Source organism: Malurus melanocephalus, unplaced genomic scaffold, assembly GCF_030028575.1.
Source record: "Malurus melanocephalus ecotype Western Australia unplaced genomic scaffold, MMel_1.1 scaffold_373, whole genome shotgun sequence".
Lineage (NCBI taxonomy): Eukaryota > Metazoa > Chordata > Aves > Passeriformes > Maluridae > Malurus > Malurus melanocephalus.
The window spans coordinates 21,650-41,808 of NW_026623605.1; the positions used below are offsets into that span (position 1 = coordinate 21,650).

Consider the following 20,159-nt stretch of genomic DNA (forward strand, 5'->3'; position numbering starts at 1 on the left):
CCTRTTCTCTTTGAGTTTGGATCTTGTCAACACTCCCTCTGCAGGTTTCCTGTGGGCTCCCTTCAAGAACTGAAAGGCTGCAGTAAGGTGTCCCCAGAGCCTCCTCTCCTCCAGGCTGAACAATCCCAATTCAATCRGCCTTTCCACTGGCAGGTTTCAGTGCTGTGTTGTTGGATGATTTCTGCCCCCAGCTCTCACCCAGTGGCACTGGGACCTGTTGAACAGATGAGATGGGTGTGAGCTGAGGAGCTGCCGTCCTGGTGGCTGGGAGGAAGGTTTTGGTAGCTGTGTGTTCCACCATTTCAAAATCTCTTGCACTTTGTTGGGGGGCTGAACTTGCCAGCTCTGTGGTATGGTGTGTGGGATGCAAGAGCCCCCAAACCCTGAGGGAGAGAGATTTATTCTGTGGGATGTGGTTGTGGATGTAAATCCACCAAATCATCTGGTGGGTGGTCTCCTGCAGCTACACCTGGATTCAAGGTATGGCTGGGGTTGTGCTGGGCTCTCCCTCCCCTCTTCACTTGAGCCAGCACCAGGAAATGGGAAGAATAGTGTCCAAAAGAGTTGAATGGCATATGGAAAGTAATCCAGGCCTTGCTGAAGCCACTCACGTGCTTAATAACACTCAGATTTGTTATAAGTTCAGATGAACRTAAGCATGGGTGAGGATTACCTGGAAGATGTGCAGTATCAGCAGAAAGTTAGCAGGGTCTGATAGCCAAGTAGTGGGAAAAAATGTGAAATTTGAGGAGTGTTTTAAACCTGAATTACCTTTTGGTAAAGGGGAAAAAAACCCCAGATTGTGGCGTGGGCTTTAATGACAAGTGGGTCTGCAAGACAGAACTGTTGTGCTGTGGGATGTTGGTGTYTGGGGATGGAGGATGAATACAGCTCAGGGGAGAAGACTCCAGGGAGAAGGATGGCCCTGGATGTGATCCACCAGGGCAGACAGCATGGTGACTTCCTCTGTTGCCCTGGAAAAAGCAAGTGCCTGTAATTTTTGGGGTTTTGTGAACTGTTTCAAGATTACAGTCGGTCTGAAGCTGGGCAAACCACAGCAGTGTCCCATGGGTGGCTTTGCAGGCTGTCTCCAAGTGTCCCCTAGTCCTGGTGCCAGGGATTGGTTTCCTCTTGCCATGTGTGGTCTGCCCTGCCTGAGAGAGCAGCAGGGAGGTGATGACCCCATGCTGGTCCTTGACAGGAACCGTAAGGAAACCAGAAGCTGCGGGAGCTAAATTGGGAACATATTCTTTTAAACTCTGCTAAATGGGGGTTTAAAGGGCATCAGCTGTTGGGCTTCTAATGGAGCAGCTGGMATGGAGCAAGCTGGTAACTGGATTGCTTCTTTAGGTGATTTGCTTTGTGCTCATYGCCCGCTCAGCCCTGTGCTTCCCTTTCCCTGCCTCAGAATTCTCCTGTGMATGCTGAACACCAGTACAGGACACTTTGCCAGCTGGGGTGTTTGGCCCTGATCCAGGAAAAACACTGAAGTGTTTGCCTAAACCCAGATCAAAGAGATGTTCTCTTGAATTTGAAGTTGGACACATTCTGTAATGCCGTAAGGATTTTTTTTTTTTTTTATTCTCACATGAAGTTACAGGAGGCTTGAGCTCAGTGAAGCAACTGGCTCTTGATCTTCCTTTTCAAGAGCCTTTTGGTTGACCTCTTGAGGTTCCTCTCAGGCATGATTCCTGGGGTAGATAACAAGGCAGTTGAACTTGTGCAATGATAATTGAACGTTTGAAAGGCATATTAAACGTCCTCAAATCAGATCTCACTTCTGGAGATCAAAATTACACCTTGTGAGTGGCAAAGAGGTGAATTATCTCCCTGCTGCAGAGCTCCTCCATATTCCAGTCACGTGTTTTGGGTTGCCCACAGACAGAGGCAGGATGGTGAAGGAGATGGATCAATGCTCTGATTGAGCCTGGCAGGGTCCCGCTGACCTCAGTGGGAATTTAACACGTGTTTAAGCACTGCCCTACAAAGGCAGACTCTTCTGTGCCAGTCTCTGCACTGAGAAAAGCAGGTTTCTGTTAAATGCATGGATCAACCTCACTACATCCTTTCTCTTGGTGTGTTTAAATGGGAAGATCCTGATTTACAGCATGTGCTTCCATTTAAAAAATAAACACAAGCTGTCCCAAAGTGAAGCCATGCTCTGTGTCACAGCAATGCCATTGGAGGGGGGGGGAGATTTCCATCAGTGCCTGTGAAAGGGACATGTGCACAAAAGGCTGGGAGGACACAGCAGAAAAAAAATTGAATTTCATGGCTGGCTTTGCTTCTAAACCTGCAGCAGGAGTAGCCAGAGTGGTGCATCCTGTGGCTCATGGCCCCTTGAAGTGGCTGYGCTCGGTCCTGACAGGATGGTTTCCCTTATCTTAACTCCTACAAAGGGAACCAGGAAATACGCCTGTGATGTGGGATTCCTACATTTCAGGCCTTGATCAGCTTGACAGCTTTTCCTCTGTCTCCACCACCCCCTTCCCCCTGTGGTTAATGAGCAAAGCCAGTTGAAAGCAGGGAATTGCTGTGCCCCCTTTTTGTGGGAAGACACGTGGGATGGTGACAGCTGTGTTTGGGTCCTGCTGCCGATCCCCTGCTCGGGGAATTTACAGCCTGCCCATCTTTTCCTGTGGCATTATATCCCTGCTGAGGCTTTGGCAAGAGCTGGCTGTTGTCTTGCATCCAGCCCAYGCTCAAAACAAGAGTTTTGAGTACGTTTGTTGGTGGACAATCACCTCTAGCAAACTCTGGTATGTCCCCCACAAAATGCACTTGTTTTCAGAGCCTTTACTTTGCCAAGTAAATAACTCAAAAACTCCAGATTTCTTCCTTCTGAGGCAGGTGTGYCCCAGATGAGGCTTTGATCTGGGAGGCTCAGCTGAGTCTGACCCTGCCTGTGTGAGGATCCTGAACACCAGCTGGCTGGGATATGCATTTTGGGTGGCTGCTGCCAAATGGGAATGGCTCTCGTGAGCCAGAGCTCAGTTCTGCCTTTTGAGAGACACTTGTTTCGTGTAAATTGAGCTTTGCTAGGAAATTGTTATGTGGCTGAACTAAATTCAGTAAAAAGATTAAATTATATTGATAGGTAATTAAATTGGGGATGTTRAATTGTGCCAGAGGTTTAGACTGGGAATTAGGAAGCATTTCTTTAACAAGAAATGGTTCAGACATTGGAACAGGCTTCCTGGACAGGTCATCAGTGCGCACAGCCTCTCATATTTAAGAAGYATTTGAACAATGCCCTTAAAATATATTAACTTTTGGTCCGTTCTGAAGGGGTCAGACAGTTGGACTAGGTGATTGTTGTAGGTTCCTCTCAACTAAAGTAGAGTCTGTTCTGTTCTAAAATTAAATTAAATTTTGGGACAATTCAGATTTGAATGTCAGCAGTTCCTGGATCCCTTCTTTCTGGAACCATCAGATATTATCTAACCTTTGGAAAATGAACCCTTTAAAGAAAGCTGAATGTGGCATATATCAAACAACTAATTACCATTGAAATGGTAGACAATGCTTTTTTTTTTTAATCCAATACAGGAAGAAAAAATGCTGCCAATAGCAGCAGAAGTGTAGCATGAGAACACCAGAGGTGTTCACTAAGCAAGGCACTGCTTGCACTCAGCAAGTGTCGTGCTGCTCGTTGGTTACGTGTAGTCGTGTTTTCAGGAGTTATTGCCCAAAAAGCTGTGAGTTRTAACAACTCATTAGCCTTGGGCTTCTGGTCTGTTTACAACTTGTGAATTAATAGCTTAATGACATGTTCCAACATGGGAGAGCTGTGAGAAGAAGAGGAAAAGGCAGATATTTCCAGATGAGAAATGTAATTTTGAGCTAAAGGGGGTGTTGCAGTTAAGTTCTGTACCTGTCCCGGATGCCATCCTTGTTCTAGACCACAGTGCCCTGACTTCTGAACCAGGGGTGTAATTGTGGCTTTTGAAAGCATTTTATCATAGAATCACAGAACAGTTTGTGCTGGARGGGACCTTAAAGATAATCTCATTCCCACCCTAGCCATGGCAGGGACACCTTCCATTATTCCAGGTTTCTCCCAGCCCCATCCACCCTGGGGGAGCACTGCCAGGGATGGGGCAGCCACAGCTTTTTTGGCCAACCTGTGCCAGGGCCTCACCCCCCTCACAGTCATTAATTTCTTCCAAATACCCAATCTAAACCTCCTGTCTTTCAGTGTGAAGCCATTCCCCCTGTCCCATCACTCCATGCCCTTGTCAAAATTCCCTCTCCAGCTCTCCTGTAGCCTCTGAAGGCACTGGAAGGGGCTCCAAGGTCACCCCAGAGCCTTCTCCAGGCTGAGCAGCCCCAGCTCTCCCATCCTGGCTCCACAGCAGAGCAGCTCCACCCCTGGCACCCCCTCCTTGGCCATCTCTGGGCTCTCTTCAGCCAGTCCACATCCTCCTTATTTTGGGGGCCCAAATTGCAAAACCAGGAGTGCTAACTGCATGTGGTGATCCTAACGTTTTGTTTATTCTTTTCTTTTCCTCTCCCCCCTGCACAGGGACTCTGCCGAGGGACCGGATCTTTAAGAACCTGACTCGGAAGCGGCAGCGGGCGATGCGCAGGCGGGTGCACCAGGTGAACGGGCACAAGTTCATGGCCACCTACCTGCGCCAGCCCACCTACTGCTCTCACTGCAGGGAGTTCATCTGGTAAGAGCAGCTCAAACACCCCMTCATGGAGCTTCCCAGTCCTGTAGGTTCTGGGGATGATCACCCCCAGTCCTGAATTGGTCACTTAGCACTTTACTCAGGGCTGCTGAGGTGATGCTGCTTGRCCATCAGGTTTGGCAGGGTGCATTTATGCTGCAGCCAGACCAGAGCTGATGTGTATCTTRGATTCTGGAACCAATCTGGGTTGCTGTGGGGATGGGGCAGTGTCCCTCTCTTGCAGCCAGAGGTGTTATTTCAAAGGAGAAAAAAGTAACGAGGAAACCTGAAGAAAGATCKGACTYRCTGGAGGGGAGCGTTGAGATTACASTGAGAAAAAAACAGTTGCTTGAAAGTTGAGGAAGATTCTTGAGAACAGAAAATCCATCAAAGGGGTGTGAGGTGTGGGGTGATGCACGTGGAGAAGTGGGCAGAGCAGGGAGAAAAGTGTAGATGTTTCTGAAAAGAACACAGAGTGGTAGAGTAATAACAGAGTGTGGGCTGTGGGGATCAGTCTGATGTGTGGGGTGTGTGTTGTAATGAAGTGAGTTATTGGAGAAACGAGAGTGAGGGGAAATGTGGGGTACACAGGTGTGATGGCAGCCTGCCCTGAGGGGGAATGTGGGGTACACAGGCATGATGGCAGCCTGCCCTGTGAGCCGTGGCCGGTGCTGGTTCTTCCTGGGCTCTCACACCCCTGAGCTGGACTGYACCTCTGCTGGGCAGCTCTGGTCATTGGGGATCCTCCTGCACGTTGGCTCTGTGTTCTGCAAACAATCTGCAAGAGGTTCCTGCCATTAATGGTGTCCATGTTTTGTCTTKTCCAGGGGCGTTTTTGGCAAGCAGGGATACCAGTGCCAAGGTAAGTGCTCCTCTCCTGTGTGCTGTGTGTGTGTGATGTGCTGTTCTGGGAGCACTTGCCCGTGCTGCTGGGACATCGTGCAGCTCTGAGCTGTTCTGGAATCACCATTCCTCATCCTCCCCAGCCAGACTTGTGCTCTGGAGCYCCTGTCAGCTTTGCTTGRCYKCACTGGCATTCCTGCAGACACCTGRGTGTCCAGTAGCAGTTTGATCCTGTGCAATTCCGCTGAGTTGCTGGCTAGAAGCAACACCCAGCCGGACTTGAGGCACCCAGGGTCCCTTCAGGACAATGCTTTGATGGTGTTGGGACACAAAGTACCCTGCTGGAATGGCCAACCCTTCTTCCTTTCTCTCCCTATGAAGTTCATCAAAGTGAAATTGTGGATTTTGTAACTTCCAGGAGCAGCCTGGTGGGTTGATGTTCTGTCTGAGTGCATAGTTTGGCTGACTGGCTGTAGAAGTGTATGTGGTGCTTGTTTGCATTTAATTATTGTTCTGCCTTTCCCTTTTTTAGAATTTTCTGTCCCTTTTTCCCAGAATTACCTGCTTCAGAGGTGCCTGGTCATTCAGTGTAGCCCAACACAGCCTGTTCCTGTGCAGTGTAATACAACGTGGTATCTTCCTTTAGCTGCATGGGAACAAAATTGATACTGTTGTGTGAACTGCTCTTCACTGCATAATATTTCAACAGCATTTTTTGAGTAGTTTGAGCAGCTACATTGTTGCTTCTGTGTCCATCASCCATTTTTGATGTAAGCAGCTGTTTTCCAGGTTCTGTGAATGATCCAGTGCAGAATTTCTGTTACAGTGGATTGAAGACACACCTCCAAATCTGTTGTTAATTCAAAGCCACTGATTATTTTTCCCATCTTTACTGTGTGCTGATGGTGCAGCTGAGCCTTAAGGAACCCAGCTGTTGGATTTGATGTGTTCTGAATCTTCCCAGGGCTCTTTTCATCCTGTCTCTTTTATTCCCTAGTGTGCACCTGTGTTGTACACAAGCGCTGCCATCACCTCATTGTCACCGCTTGCACGTGCCAAAACAATACCAACAAAAACGATCTCAAGGTAAAGTCACGTTGCTTATTTTGCATCATCCTGCTTTGTCTGGGGTTGTCTGGGTTGCTGGGGTTGTACAATAACAGAATTTGCTCTGTGTTATCATTCTTCATGGGTTTAAAAGTGGGAAAGAGTGATAGGGACATGGAGGAAGGCCGTGCAATGTCATGCAGTTCTTCTGTTGATGCCATTAACTGTTTGGAGTAGCACATGGTTTAAGAAGTCAGGATATCTTCATTGGAAGACATCAAAAAGTRGCAAATCCACTTGTTTCCTTGGTAATTTTCTTGCATGATGAATTGTGGTGCAGTTCAAAATTTGGTGCCCAGTTCTTAATAATGTGGATTTTCTTGGCCAACCACTGGTCTTTGTTTTGCCTCTTTTTTCTTTYCTGATTGCCTGAAGGGCCTATTTAGTTGTTGCTCCACACCTTTGCTCTGTGAAATATGTTGTATTAAAGAGGCCTTGCATAACTTGTGTTTCTGCAGGTTTTCCTTCTTGCTAGTTTTGGCTGTGTTTGATGGGAGTAACATCCCTACCTAACACTGCCCTGTGCATTGCATGTCTCATTTCTGGAACTGGAAATGGTTCAATAACTGTTGGAGCAAAAATTAAATAAAATCTATTTGTTCATGAGGCAGCTCTGGGTTTTGTGCCATGAAAATGCCTTTGTTTGTTATTTCTTGCCTCCAAACTGCTGAGCTGAACTCCTTAAAATGACCCCTTGACAAGCTGAAAATAAGTTAAAAAGTCTAAAGGTAAAGTGCAAGTTAAATAGGGAATGTCCTCACYCCTCTCTTGGGATTATGAAGGTTTTATAAGACATTTAAACTACTTTAAAAGAAGCCAAAGGTGAGGAGGCACCTTGAACTTCTTGTTTCAGTCCCAACCCTGACTTTATGGAGTTCTGGGTTCCATCTTCTCTTTCCAGGACCTGCATGTTGAGAAACAAAGTCAAAAGTGATAAATTTGCTAAATGGGGAGTAGTTTCTTCAGCCATTAAAACATTTTTAAAGGTGTCCTTGAGATCTGAATGATTTACAATTGGAAAAGAACAGGGTTAAAAAGGGGATGAGTGCAAGTGATAAAGTGAAATATGTGCCTGAAAGGAAAGCTTTTAACAACAAGGAGGGTGAGAAGAGGAATGAGAATTTCAGGAGGAGCTGTGAAAGCTATTCTATATTAAATTTAATARAATCAACAGTTTGACCTGAACTTGCATATTTTTGCACATAGTATGCAAGTCAGTAATTTCAAAACTTGTGATTACAAAATGCTGTAGCTCACACTGCAGTGGGATTGGTTTTTTTGAGGTAATCCACACTTGCAATACTAACTTGTCCTTTAGAATTTAAAATGGGCTAGGCAGCCCTTATTTTGAAATCTGTTTTTGCCAAGTAGTCTGATCTGGTTAGGAGGGAGAGCAGGGCTGGCTCCCAGCAGGTAAGGCTGTTGATTCAGTATTCACTTGCAGTAAACCTCAGCCAGGGGACGGATTGGGACATTTTCTGACTTGAAATTATTTTTACACTTAAATGCCTGTATTTAAATGAMCACCAGCTTGCACATATGTATTTGAATTTTAAACCTGTGCTTTCCTTTTGGTGCCTCAGGTGACGGAACAGAGGTTTGGGATCAACATTCCTCACAAATTCAGCGTCCACAACTACAAAGTCCCGACGTTCTGTGACCACTGCGGGTCCTTGCTCTGGGGGATCATGCGGCAGGGTCTGCAGTGTAAAAGTGAGCAGCTTCTCCCTSTTGCCTTTCCACAAATTMCATTTTATTTTTACACTCTTGATGCACTGTGTGGGCTTGATTTGTGCAACCTTCAGGAGAAAGCTGAGCGATGAATATTCACCTTCGTAAGAGTTAAAAAAAAAAATGCTGATCTCTTTTTTAAATCTCTGGCTGCCAGAAGGACTCTACTTTGCACAAACTCAGCACAGCTTTGTTTAACTTGCATTATTAAAAGTTATTATTTTGCTTCCTGCATTCGCATTTTCCCTTTACCTGAAGGTTTTTCCTCATCTAATGAGATAAGGCAGGGAAAAGGCATCTGAGGGGAAAAAAAGGTCATTGCTTTGGGCTGCCTGCCCTGTCTGTTAATTGATGACTAAGCATGTCCTGGCGTTATGTTTTTGTTTCAGTGATCCAAACTGTAAAATCGTTGCCTTCACCTCCCACAAGAGGGTGTGTGTGTGCCTATGAGTTAGAGCAAGAATGGTTTTTTTTTTTTTTTTCCCTCTAAACACTGTATTTATGCACGTGAAAATGCAAGGGATGTTTGCTGTGAAATCTGTGGCATTATAAATGCTAATTGTACTTAGAGTATAACTGCAATGGTAGTTATGCACCTCAAAAATACATGCTTATGAAAAGCTCTGGGCAATGTGGCATCCTGCTTGGACAGTTTGGGGTCTGTTCCTGGTTTTCAGGAGTTTATTCTCTTCCAAGAGTCCTAATTTTGCTTCTGCTTAGATCAGTGGCAAAAATCCCACCAGTTCAAGGATACAGAGTCGATCCAGATGGGTGTTATTTCCTGAAGCAGAATTGCCAAATTGTTTCTCAGCAGTAAATCCCTCCAAGTTATTTTAATTGTTCCTTTGCTTTTAATTTCCATTCTTGTCAGTCTGTAAAATGAATGTCCACATCCGATGCCAAGCAAATGTTGCTCCAAACTGTGGGGTGAACTCAGCAGAGCTGGCAAAAACCTTGGCCTGCATGGGTCTGCAACCAGGAAGCATCTCCCCAAATTCGGTGAGTCTTTTTTAATTTTTTTATTTCTCTGTTTAAAACCTTTACAAAGGAGTTTTTATATGGGGGAAGGAGAAGGCAGAGGCTTCCCATAGGACAGGTGGGTTTGGGTGGTGGATGCAGGAATAGTTCTGTGGCTTGTGGCAGAGGTTTCACCTGGAAAATGGRTGTCTGGTATCCAGGCTTTAATCTRTAGATGTTGCTTTGCTATGTGCTTATGTTYCACACTGCTGTGATTCTTCAGCACTCTTATCTGCTTGTCACAAATGAGAGCAGAAAAAGACACCTTAACTGATTAGTGATATCAATATAATTCATGCCATGTGGTTTTTTTTGGTTTTTTTTTTGTCACTTGAAGTGTTAATGCTGTCTGCATATGTGGCTCATGAAGGACCTTATTTCTCTTCCTAGCTTCATCACTGTTTTTCTGTGGGATTTGGGGAAAAGCATTTCACTCTTCACTACATCCCTGGCCGAAAAATCTGCGGTCCCTGTGAATGCAACAAAAAGAGAATATTAAGACTCAAAGCATATTTTCCAGATGTGATAAATCTTCTCATACAATCAGCCAGCAGTCACATCGTGCTGTATCAGCCTAGCAGGTTCATTAGGATGTGCTGCCCCTTTTGATTTCAGCTGGTTTATAGCAGACTCTTATCTTTGCTCTTCTCCCTGTAGCAGTTCAGGGGGACAGTTATCCTGGGAATTACAGGGARATCCCAAACCCCCTTCTCGGTTCTGCAAAAATCAGCACTTGTTAWCACTTGTTGTTTGCATCATCTGCACATCAAAAGGAGATGAAAATAGAAAAAAAAAAGATCTCTGCTTGGTGTTTAATGATATCTTCTTGTTATTTGAGAGCTAAAGGGTCTAGAAAAGTGTTCATACTTTGCTGTGGGATAGCTCGGAATGGCTTTAAGCTGAACGAGGGTGGATTTAGATAATATATTAGGAAGAAATTCTTTACTGTRKGGCTGGTGAGGCCCTGGCACAGGTTTCMCAGAGAAGCTGTGATTGTYCCATCCCTGAAAGTGTTCMAGATCAGGCTGGAWGGGSTTKRGAGMAGCCTGGTCTAGTRGAAGGTGTYYCTGCCYATRGYAGGGAGTTGGAACTCGWTGGTCTTGAAGGTTCATTCCAACCCAAACCATTCTGAGCTGCCGTGACTGCTCTTGGTGCTTTKCCCGTGGTGACCAATCCCCTGCACAGGAGGAACTTTGCTGTACACCAAAATAGTCACAAGATGGAGCTCACGCAGTCCGTGTGACTTGGTTCACCCCAATACCCTGAGTAGAAGCGCTCGTTTTGTGTGCACATGCATACCTGGGAGCTGTGAGCAGAGGGCACTGGAGGTTGGCTTGATCTTTATGTGCTTCAGAATTACAAGCTCTAGAAATGTGTGCTAATGCTGGTACAMCTCCTGAATATGCAGCACCTCGCTGCTGGTGTGGAATGAACAACTTTCCATCAAATTCAGAGCAGTGGAGCAAACCAGCAGCCCAGATGAGAGAAAAAAGCATKTTTTGAAGTTGGGGTCCCACTGAACTGAGCTTTGAGTAAGAGTCTTAAAATCAGGTAGAAATGTGAGAAATTCAGGTGAAATCTGCCAGGGTTCTAGATCTCACCAGCACTTTGGCTGTTTCAGAAATGAAGCAGTCCTCCTTGCTTTGCTGTTAGATAGGAGACTTGAATATCCCCACTCATTCTCTTTCTTTTTGTGGGGAATAAGGATRGAGAGRGCCMGCCTTGCCTCTTGGGGASGGTCCTGTGCAGGGCCAGGAGCTGAACTCGATCCTTGTGGGTCCCTTCCCACTSAGCATATTCTGTGATTGTCTCTGATCTGCTGAGCAGTGTTCACAGCCCAAAATGCCCAGATCAGGAGCTGGTGTTGACATCTCAGCACAGCCCTGAGCAGTGCCACGTTTGGCTGGTCACACATGGCAGCTGTGTGATGGTACCAGAAGCCATAAAATGGCCCTGGACAGGTCCCATATGCCCTGCTTGGTGGGTTGACTACCTGTGAGCACCTCTGAGGCAGAAGTACAATTCTTTTGCAGACTGACACTTTGCTTTCTTCCACAGAAACTGGTTTCGAGATCCACGTTGAAGCATCAGGGAAAAGGCAGCCTGAAGGACGGCAACAACATTAGTGAAAGTTCAGAAAGCAAACTTGGGATCAAAGACTTAACCTTCCTTCGTGTGTTGGGAAAGGGAAGCTTTGGAAAGGTGAGAGTTACTCGTGGCTCAGTTGTGGGAAATCATATTCCTTGTTTAAGAAGCCTCAAGATAGGTGAARTGATTTCATAAAATGGCACAGGCTGTCCAGTGGCACTTCAGAGTGAGTATTAAGTGGTACTTGCTTTGTGCAACAAAGTTGGTTGCAGAGAGCAGGGAGAAAAGAGAAGAGAAAGAAAGCTGACAGCAAAGTGAAGATTTGGATATCACAAAAAAGAAAGAAGTTAGCACCTGAGGGAACAGCTGCATGCCAGGGCCCATACCAGGAGCTGCAAGTGTGTGCGTTAACACCCGTTTGGGCAGCGTTTCTTGGAGCATGTAAAGACTTCTCCTTTAAAGGCAGCAAGGCARTGGTTTCAAATGTGGTGAGATGGTGGTTTTGTTTCTCTGCTTTGCCACGAAGCTGATGGGAAAGAGTTTGTGTTTGAGTTTTATGACTGAGGAAGGAGGTGGGATGGATGGCCGTGCTCAGGCAGTTTGTCCTGGCACAGTGGGTGCCCTTCTTTAACCTTCTTTAACCCACAGCTGGTKTTTGTGTGGGTATTTGTGTCTGGAGCAGGCTGCTGCAGGCAGTGTCATTGATTGCACACTGATGACAGGCTGGCTCACTGTGGTCCACAAGCTCGTGAGATAACTGACCTTTCCAGCCTGGGAAGGTGTGAGAGGCTCTGTACTGCTCAGAGAGCTCAGCCCTTGCCATTCACACTCCCTTTTGGTTTAGGTGATGCTTGCCAAGATGAAGGAGAGTGGGCAGCTGTACGCAGTGAAGGTGCTGAAGAAGGATGTCATTCTGCAGGATGACGATGTAGAGTGCACCATGACAGAGAAACGCATCCTGTCCTTGGCACGGAACCACCCCTTCCTCACCAAGCTCTACTGCTGCTTCCAGACTCCTGTGAGTACAGCCCAGGCAGTGCCCAGCCTTCCTGCTGTCACTGGCWGGCAGGAGGAGCCCTGCTGTGCCTTTGGCCCCTGGCCTGTGATAAATRTCCACCTCAGACCCAGGAGAAGCCTCTCTGCTCAAGGATGAGCACAGCACTGTGCTATATTCCATCCCTAACATCTGCTGGGCATTTGGCAAACAAAATCCTGGTTTTCTCTAAGTTCCCTAGCAAATTGGTCAGGCACAAAACCTTTCTCTGTGTCTTCCCTAGAAACATCTTTGTGCCTTTGAATGTTTCCAAGTGTCAATGTCTGCCCACCTGCAGTGTCCTCTGGTTGCTGTGGGATCTCAGGCTCTGCCCTGTTGCTGCCTGAATTTTTAACAGGGCTACATTTGCGTTGAATTTTCTGCAAACTTAAAGATTTGCACTTGGAGCCGGGGGCAGCCTCCTGTCTCTGCCAGCTTTTGCAGGCTGCTCAGAGCTGAATAAAAGATCCTTCTGAGTTCACCAGCTTCTTGCTGGTGTGGCTGGGGAAGGGAGGAGTAGCTGAGATGGAGGCAGTGGCCACAGCCATGTATGGCATGGTGAATTTGGGAGTCCCTCAGCTAAGCTGTTGTTAGGACCAAASCATTTTCTGCAGTGTAGCTCTTCAAAACTGCCTGGGCTCCTTTCCAGTTGCATTTTATTCTTTGCTAAAGGGCAGCAGAGCTTGTTTTCCTCTTAGAACTGAGGCAGGAGAAACTTGCCCTTCTAATTGCAGCTTCGCTCCTCCTACATAAGCCCAAAATACTTTAAAAAAACAACAAAAAAAAGAGCAGACAAACGTATTCTGCCACCCACCCATTTCTCTTTTCACTGGGGTGATGCAACATCCAGCTATGGAGGTGAAAAATTGTGCTCATTTAGGGTGGAGCCCTAGAGTAGACTCACCTAATGGAAATGAGGTGGTTTGTGTTGGTTTTTTATTTCATACCCAACTCACGTGGTTCACACAGCAGCTGTGCTGTATAGCAGAAACAAAACTTAAAGCTCACTGTTGTCACTAGTAACCAAGGAAACTTTAATTTCGTGATATTTCAACTTGTAATGGCTTTCCTGAAATATCAGAAATGTCCAATGTTGATGTGTTATGTTTGAGGGCAGTTGTGAGTTTTTCCACTTGTTGCTATGGCTTTGCTGACTGAATTTGCAGTGTAGATGTGAAAATTCCAAGTGTGCTCCTGGGCTGTGCAGAGTGTTTCCCATGAACTGAGGGAAGATTCAAGGTCACTGTGTGAGCACTGTCTCRTGCTGAGAAAAATTGAGTGTAGTCTGCTGTGGGATCTGCAGGCAAGGTCTTCTGGGCTGGTGAAGTAATTGCAGAGTCTTTTGCAAAGAGGAAGAGAAGGGGAGAACTCAGCCTGTTTAGACTAGCAAATTGAGAGCAAAAAGAGGATCTGATTGATGTCTGCAGATGTCAAATACTGAGGAGGGAAACAAAGCTGTCAAGATGTTGGCTAAGATTAAATGAGTCTAGACTGGCCATGGGTACAGTTAGACTGGAAATTAAAAGGAGTTGCTAAAGAGTAGAGCAGCCTGGAGCAGGAATTTCTGGACCAGCTTGTCATCAGAGGAGCAGAGGGAAGARCTCCTCAGCCCTTGGTGCCCTGAACACAGAGCTGGTCAGTCCTTRGAATGGTGCTGAGGGAGTGCTGCTYRTRTAGCAGAACCCTGCTATTTCCAGTCTTTCCTGGGTTCCTCTTTTACTTGAATCCCACTTTGCTTCATTGTCTGAACTGTCTGTAACAGTAAACCACTTCCCTCTGATGGTAAAAAACACCAAAAAGGGAAGTGTTCACAAAAAAAACCCCATAGATTTCAAATAAGGGTGGTTAATGATGTCTTTTGCCCATGGTCTGCACTCAGTGACACCCTTTTCAATCCAGAATAACCAGATTTAAATTGCTTATAAAAGCACAATTAAACCCCTTTGCTATAGTAGAGAAGTGATTGCAATATCAAGCTGTTCTCTGGACAGAATCCTTCCACGAGGGCTTAACCAGGCTGACACAAATTTAGGATTTCTGCTTGGTTTTTGTATGGCAGGGGGATAGCCTGCCATTAACAAGAACTTGGCAGGGAAAAAAAAATTAAAATTGTAGGTATAAGAAGAGTAGCCACTTATTCAAAATGTCATCCTGCAGCCATATTAAAAAAGTTAAGGACTGGGGGCATAGTAGCACAAATACCCAGTTTCACTTGCAGTTGCATGGAAACCACATCACATGCACCACAGATACAGCCCAGACTCTGAAAACGTGGAATTATTGGCTGATGTTATAAGAAACAAAGCATGACTCCGGTCTGCCATGGAGATCCTGGATACATAATGACCTGTGGGGCCTGCCTTTAGGAATATTTTCAGAGCTGGCCATCTGGAGGCTTCTCACTATTTGTAAAGATAGGTAAGTCTGATGCCATAAGATCAGGACAGGCTGGGACTGACTGGCAGAGCAGTGGCCCAGCTGGAAGGTACCCAGAGCTTATGGAGGGTGCCAGGTTCAGTCTGAACCAGCAGTGCAGCCCCATGGAATGTGAACTAAATTATGGACTGGGCTGCTCCAGGAGCTCGGGAGAGTCATTGTCTCTTCTGCCTGGCTGCACCTAGAGCAGGGGTGGGCAGCTATGGCCTCCCCACTCCCATTCAAGAGGAAATAGTGGAAACTCAAAAGGAAGGTTCTTGGAAGCGCCAGAGATGCTGCTGCAGTTTGGGGACAGAGGAGTCAAAGGGTCTGAGGGTCTGGCTGGATCCAGAGCCATCTGCACTCTGGTTCTTTTACAAWATCCCAACCCAARCTCATGGTTTAGGCAGCCTGGGGTKGSTTTAACAGCCYGGGATGTGTCTGTGCTGTGGGGTGAGATGTYGTGTGGTGCCAGGGATGCGGCGTTATTCCAGGGATGCCCCATCCCAGGAAGTGCTCAAGGSCAGGCTGGATGAAGCTCTGGGCAGCCTGGCTGAGTGAAAGGTGTCCCTGTGCATAGCAGGAGGGTTAGAATGAGATCTTCTTTACCATCCCTTCCAACCCAAACCRTTCTGTGATCCTGTGATCAGCTGAGCTGGCACAAGGACCCGACACAGCAGTGCCTTACCTGAGTTCATCTATACTGTTGCCACTTCTGCTTGCCTATTTTAGAGCTGGCTGAGGTTTTTCTGAGCTTTCATTGGCTGCTGATAGTTTTCAGAAGGATTTCCTTGTTCTGTGCTCRGTGTGAGCCTGCTTTAGTCTCAGCTGCAGCGTGAGCGGTGTCCACTAGCCAGGGTGGCTTTATCTGCCCTTGGTGGGCTCCTGGCTCATCAGGGCTCAGTCCTGCAGCCACTAGGTGGTAGGAGCTGCAAGGGCTGCCTCTGCCTGCTGTGGGTCACACTTTTCAGAGCCTAAAGATGAAACATCAGCTGCTCAGGGATCTGGCCAGGGCTGGATGTGGCCATCTGTGTGCCCAGCAATGGGCTGGGCAGTTTTGGGCTTGCACCTCCGGATTTCTTTCTGTGAGAGGCAAGGAAAGAGTCCAACTCCTCCACTGCAGAGAGGCAATTTAAGTCCTTCTCCAGCTACATCTGTGGGTGGTCTTCCTTGCTCACCACTTCTCTGKTTTTTTTWAATTTTTTTAAATTGATGGCCTTGCCTTGTGAGCTTTCCACCTTGCCTAAGCCATTTACCTCTGCTTTTTCTAGGGCATTAGAGTAATTCTGTAGTGCCAGAGGGGATTATGCTTCCTCTCAGGTAATCTTTAAGTTGCTGACAGGTGCTGGGACCTGTGGATAATCGTGGATCCTGCATTAGGGGTCACAAGCACCCAAAAGTGTTTGTTTCCTTTTACCTGACACTGGTGTCATCCAACACCTCAACAATACTGACCTACAGGGGGTGAAAAAGGCTGTATGTATAAATAGCTAAGTCAGTAATGTAATCCTGGGGAATGTGAATCCTGGAATGTTTTAATTAAAATCAGTTTGCAGTAGGCAGGTCCTGTCCTCTTTGGGGTTTAGGAGCCATCCTTCCTGCACAGGTGGTTTGCTTTTAAATCCTTTTGTCTCCACTCATATRCATGAGAATGGAAAGGGCTGGGGGAGATCAGCTTCCCATGCAAATGGTGTGGAATAGCTTCTGGGTTTTATGTTTATTGCCCTTATCCCTTTCCTCATGACCAAAGGGTCCTTGCAGGGGACTGTCCCGCAGGCGATGCTGTTCCCAGCACTGTCCCYGTCAGCCAGCCTGATCATTATATGGATTTGCTTTCCCTCTGGCTCTGCTGGCAGTTGCTGAGGTTCAGAGCCTGCCCTTGTTGTTCCAAAAATAGTGAGACACAAGAACTTGGCASAGGGACGTGATTTTCTATAACGAGCGTCCTTCAAGATAATAACGAGCAGGGGGGCTATTCAAGCCAGGCAGGACTGGCCTGGGACTCCAAGACAGAATAATCACTGAACTGGTCCCATTTTACGAGGGCAGCCTAGTGTTTGGCACGCAGCTTTTTGTGTCCCCTTCACTGCCTGTGGGCTGATGGAGTRCTCTCAGCATGGAAAGGGAAGGTTTCTCTGCATCTCCTCTGACTTTTGGGGCACTCAGGCTGTTCTGTCAGGGTCAGCGTGGTCATCCTGTCATGGGTCACTGAGTTGTTTAGAGAGATGAGCCTGTGTTTCACTTCCTAGAGGTGTTGGAGCTGATCTGGAGCCTTCAGCAGGGGCATTGAGCCAAACCACCCTGGAGCCAAAGTGGTGGGGCTGAGAAGCAGCAGCTCACSCACCTCCTGCCCCCAGGTGCCAAAAGGAAGGTGTAAGTGCCCTTGTATGGCCAGGGGAGTCCTTGGTCATGATCCCTCCAGGGGATGTCCAGCATCAGCCACTCCAGTGCCCCCAGAGGGGTGGAGCACAGGGCAGAGCCCAGTGTGGTGGACATAAGGGAGGCTGGAGAGGCAGTGACAGCCTCCCRGGGCTCTGGGAGATGAGCAAGTGCCCTGACACAGACTTTGGAGTGCGCTGGTGGGCGTTCAGGAAGCAGTGAGGCCTCTTTGATGTTCTCTTTGAAAGGCACTGAGAGGGAGCCCTTTGGGAGCAGAGAGGATGGCTTTGATCTGCTCCCAGGCTCTGAACCCACAGCATTCCCTCTCTGGCATGGCGTGGAGGCACAACTCGGTGTGTGTATTCACGTGACAGCCAAATGCACTTTTTGGATGCTTTTCTGCAGGCATCGAGACTTTTATTCTTCAGAACTGAGACCTGTGTTAGCCCCAAACCATTCTGCTGCAAGTCAGGCTTGAAGGAGCTTGAGTTGAGCTTTATCTGGGGTGGCAGGTTGGTTTTGGGGGACTCTTGGCTAGGGAGGTACAGGGGAATTTCCTCTCTTCCCCTTGTGCAGCCTCTGCAGCTGTGTGTGCCATGGTGCCCTCGCCATGGCTTGGTGACCACAGCAAAGACAGCTGGTTTCTGCTTTCCTCTGGCTCAGAATAGCCCAGGCTGGAGGAAAGTCCATCTTTCTGTGGCGTGACAGTGCCCAGCTCCACCAGAACCCCCTGATGTGTTTGCTGGTTCCAGCTGTCAGTGCCACCCTCCGCTGCCCACTCTGCTGGCTCTGCTTTTTCTGCCATGTGCAGTGACACCTTGCAGTGGTCACTTCCTTGCAGGAACATTTGAGGCTAGGGTTGTTTTTTTTTTGCAGGCAGGAGGTGAAACAAGATCAGGCTGACATTTCTGACTCTAATCTGTGAACTTTGCTGCGTGTCCGCGCTCGGGCCGTGCACGGTGGCGATGTGAGCTGAGGTGAAAACATGAGCTGCAGGGTTGGAAGGGTCAGCTGCCACCATCGTGTCATAGCTCCCCAGTGTCACTTTCTGACCCCAGATGGCCGAGGGACTTTGGATACTTGCATTTTCATGGTATAAATGCCTRTCTCCATCTGCAGGAGCGTGGTGGAGAGGCTGTAGCCTGGACAAATCACCAGGCTCGGTGCGAGGGTAGCTGACTGTGTTGCCTATGCTTAGCCACAGTATGTGAAACTGATGTTTTTGGCCTTAAAATCAAGGAAGTTGTGGCATAAAAAGGGATCAAAATGGAAAAAGCTCTCAAGCAGCCTGAGCAAGCAGGTGCCAGTCAGTATTGAGGAGGAAGGGGAAGGAAAAAACAAAAGCAATAATAGCTCAGAGAGGAGCAAGTGGTGCTTTAGGTTTCAGTCTCTTTGAGTCGTATTGCTTTCCAGGTGATGTTTGAGGTGAGAAGGTGATTCACAAAGCCTCACAGCAGGCTGTTTCCAAGTGGCTTTTGGGTGTTTTGGCACTCTTAATTTTCCTGAAGACCTTTGGCAGAGCTTGTTGAGGTCTCTAGCCTTCCCCAGCCCTCCCTGAGGCAGCAAATCCTGCAGAGCTCAGTATTTTGTAAAACAGGAGCTGTTGCAGGTTGGTTGCTCCAAGCTGAAAACACCAATTTCAGTAGCCTTTTTCTGAACTGAGGGCTGTRAAAAAAACATATTTACAGGGCTATTCTCTTCTGAGACACCAAGATGCCAGCAGCCAGCTGAGGGGTGCAGATGTCCTATAAATCTTTGATTAGCAKGTAATGTCTACAGTGTGATATACTATAAACAAGGTAGTTCCTTATTTCTCAATTTATTCCCATCTAAGTTCAGACAGCCCTTTGATTTTTTTTAATCTTTCAGGTGGGAAGGAATGTTTATGTCGTTTTCATACCATTTTAAAAAGGTCTGGAGGGGAAGATTTTGTTTTGCTCCATCTTTCAATTTGTTTTGTGTTCTTTTAATATTTTATTTTAATGATTGTCTTTTAATTGGGATTAAACAACAAGACATTTTTGTGCCGAATTTAATTGGTTGTCTTATCTGAGTTTTGGGGTTTTTTTCTAGTTTGGGTCTGGTTTTGTTTCAAATGGAACAGATACAGATAAACAAGAAAATAATCATCCTTTTGCTCATAATGCTGTGTGAAAGTTTCTAGTGAAAAGATGACCTGATAATCTGTGAGTTAGGCTGTCTTGCAGGAAGGGGATGAGGAGGAAGGATRTGTGTATGGTTCACTGGAACACCCCAGAAGATGCAGTGTTCCACACAAATGACTGAATTTGCCTGTTACAAAAACACCCCAGCACACAAGCTTGAAACTTCAGCCAAGTGGTTAAAAAAATAGAGGCAGGAATTTGGAGGATACAGTTAGATTTGGCTTTTTTTTTTGTTTTGTTTTGGGTTTTTTTTTTTGCCCCTGGGGCAAGTGGCAATCCCTTCAGCTCGCCCTGGTTTGTGGTGGTTGTTGTTGAGCTCCTGTGGAATAAGCTCAGTGTTGGTTCTGCACGTGGTTGTGGCAGTGGTTGGTGACTCTGCTGAAGGAGCTGAAAACCAGCCTGGTGTGAGGAACTGACCTGAGCTTCTCAGAAATGTGTTCAGCAGCTGCCTGGCCTGGAYGAGACACCACATGCACCTTGTGCCCATTCTGAGTGTGCTCAATTTTCTCTGCACCTCCTTTTAGCTTAAAATAAYCCCCAAAACCACAGAAGAAAGAACCCTTCCCTTTCTCAGCCGTTCAGCTGCATCMCACAGCAATCCCTCATCTGGGCAGCCCCAGGGCTGGATGTGCTGTTTGTGGCTTGGTTCCCCAAGGCAGGAGTGGTTCCTGGGGCTGGCAGGTGTCTCTGCATCCCCTGGAGCAGGGA

General features: G+C 47.0%; 1 protein-coding gene across 1 annotated transcript in view; it reads left to right on the forward strand.

Annotated features, from left to right (window-relative positions):
• PRKCH (protein kinase C eta) overlaps positions 1-20,159 on the forward strand; it is a gene marked incomplete at its 5' end in the record, with an annotated part of 85,172 nt that overhangs the window by 14,647 nt on the left and 50,366 nt on the right. The window contains 7 exons of the mRNA XM_057378775.1: positions 4,526-4,676; positions 5,501-5,535; positions 6,514-6,602; positions 8,207-8,336; positions 9,226-9,353; positions 11,430-11,573; positions 12,304-12,477. Coding sequence (XP_057234758.1) covers positions 4,526-4,676; positions 5,501-5,535; positions 6,514-6,602; positions 8,207-8,336; positions 9,226-9,353; positions 11,430-11,573; positions 12,304-12,477 — 851 coding nt within the window. The remainder of the gene's footprint in view (positions 1-4,525; positions 4,677-5,500; positions 5,536-6,513; positions 6,603-8,206; positions 8,337-9,225; positions 9,354-11,429; positions 11,574-12,303; positions 12,478-20,159) is intronic.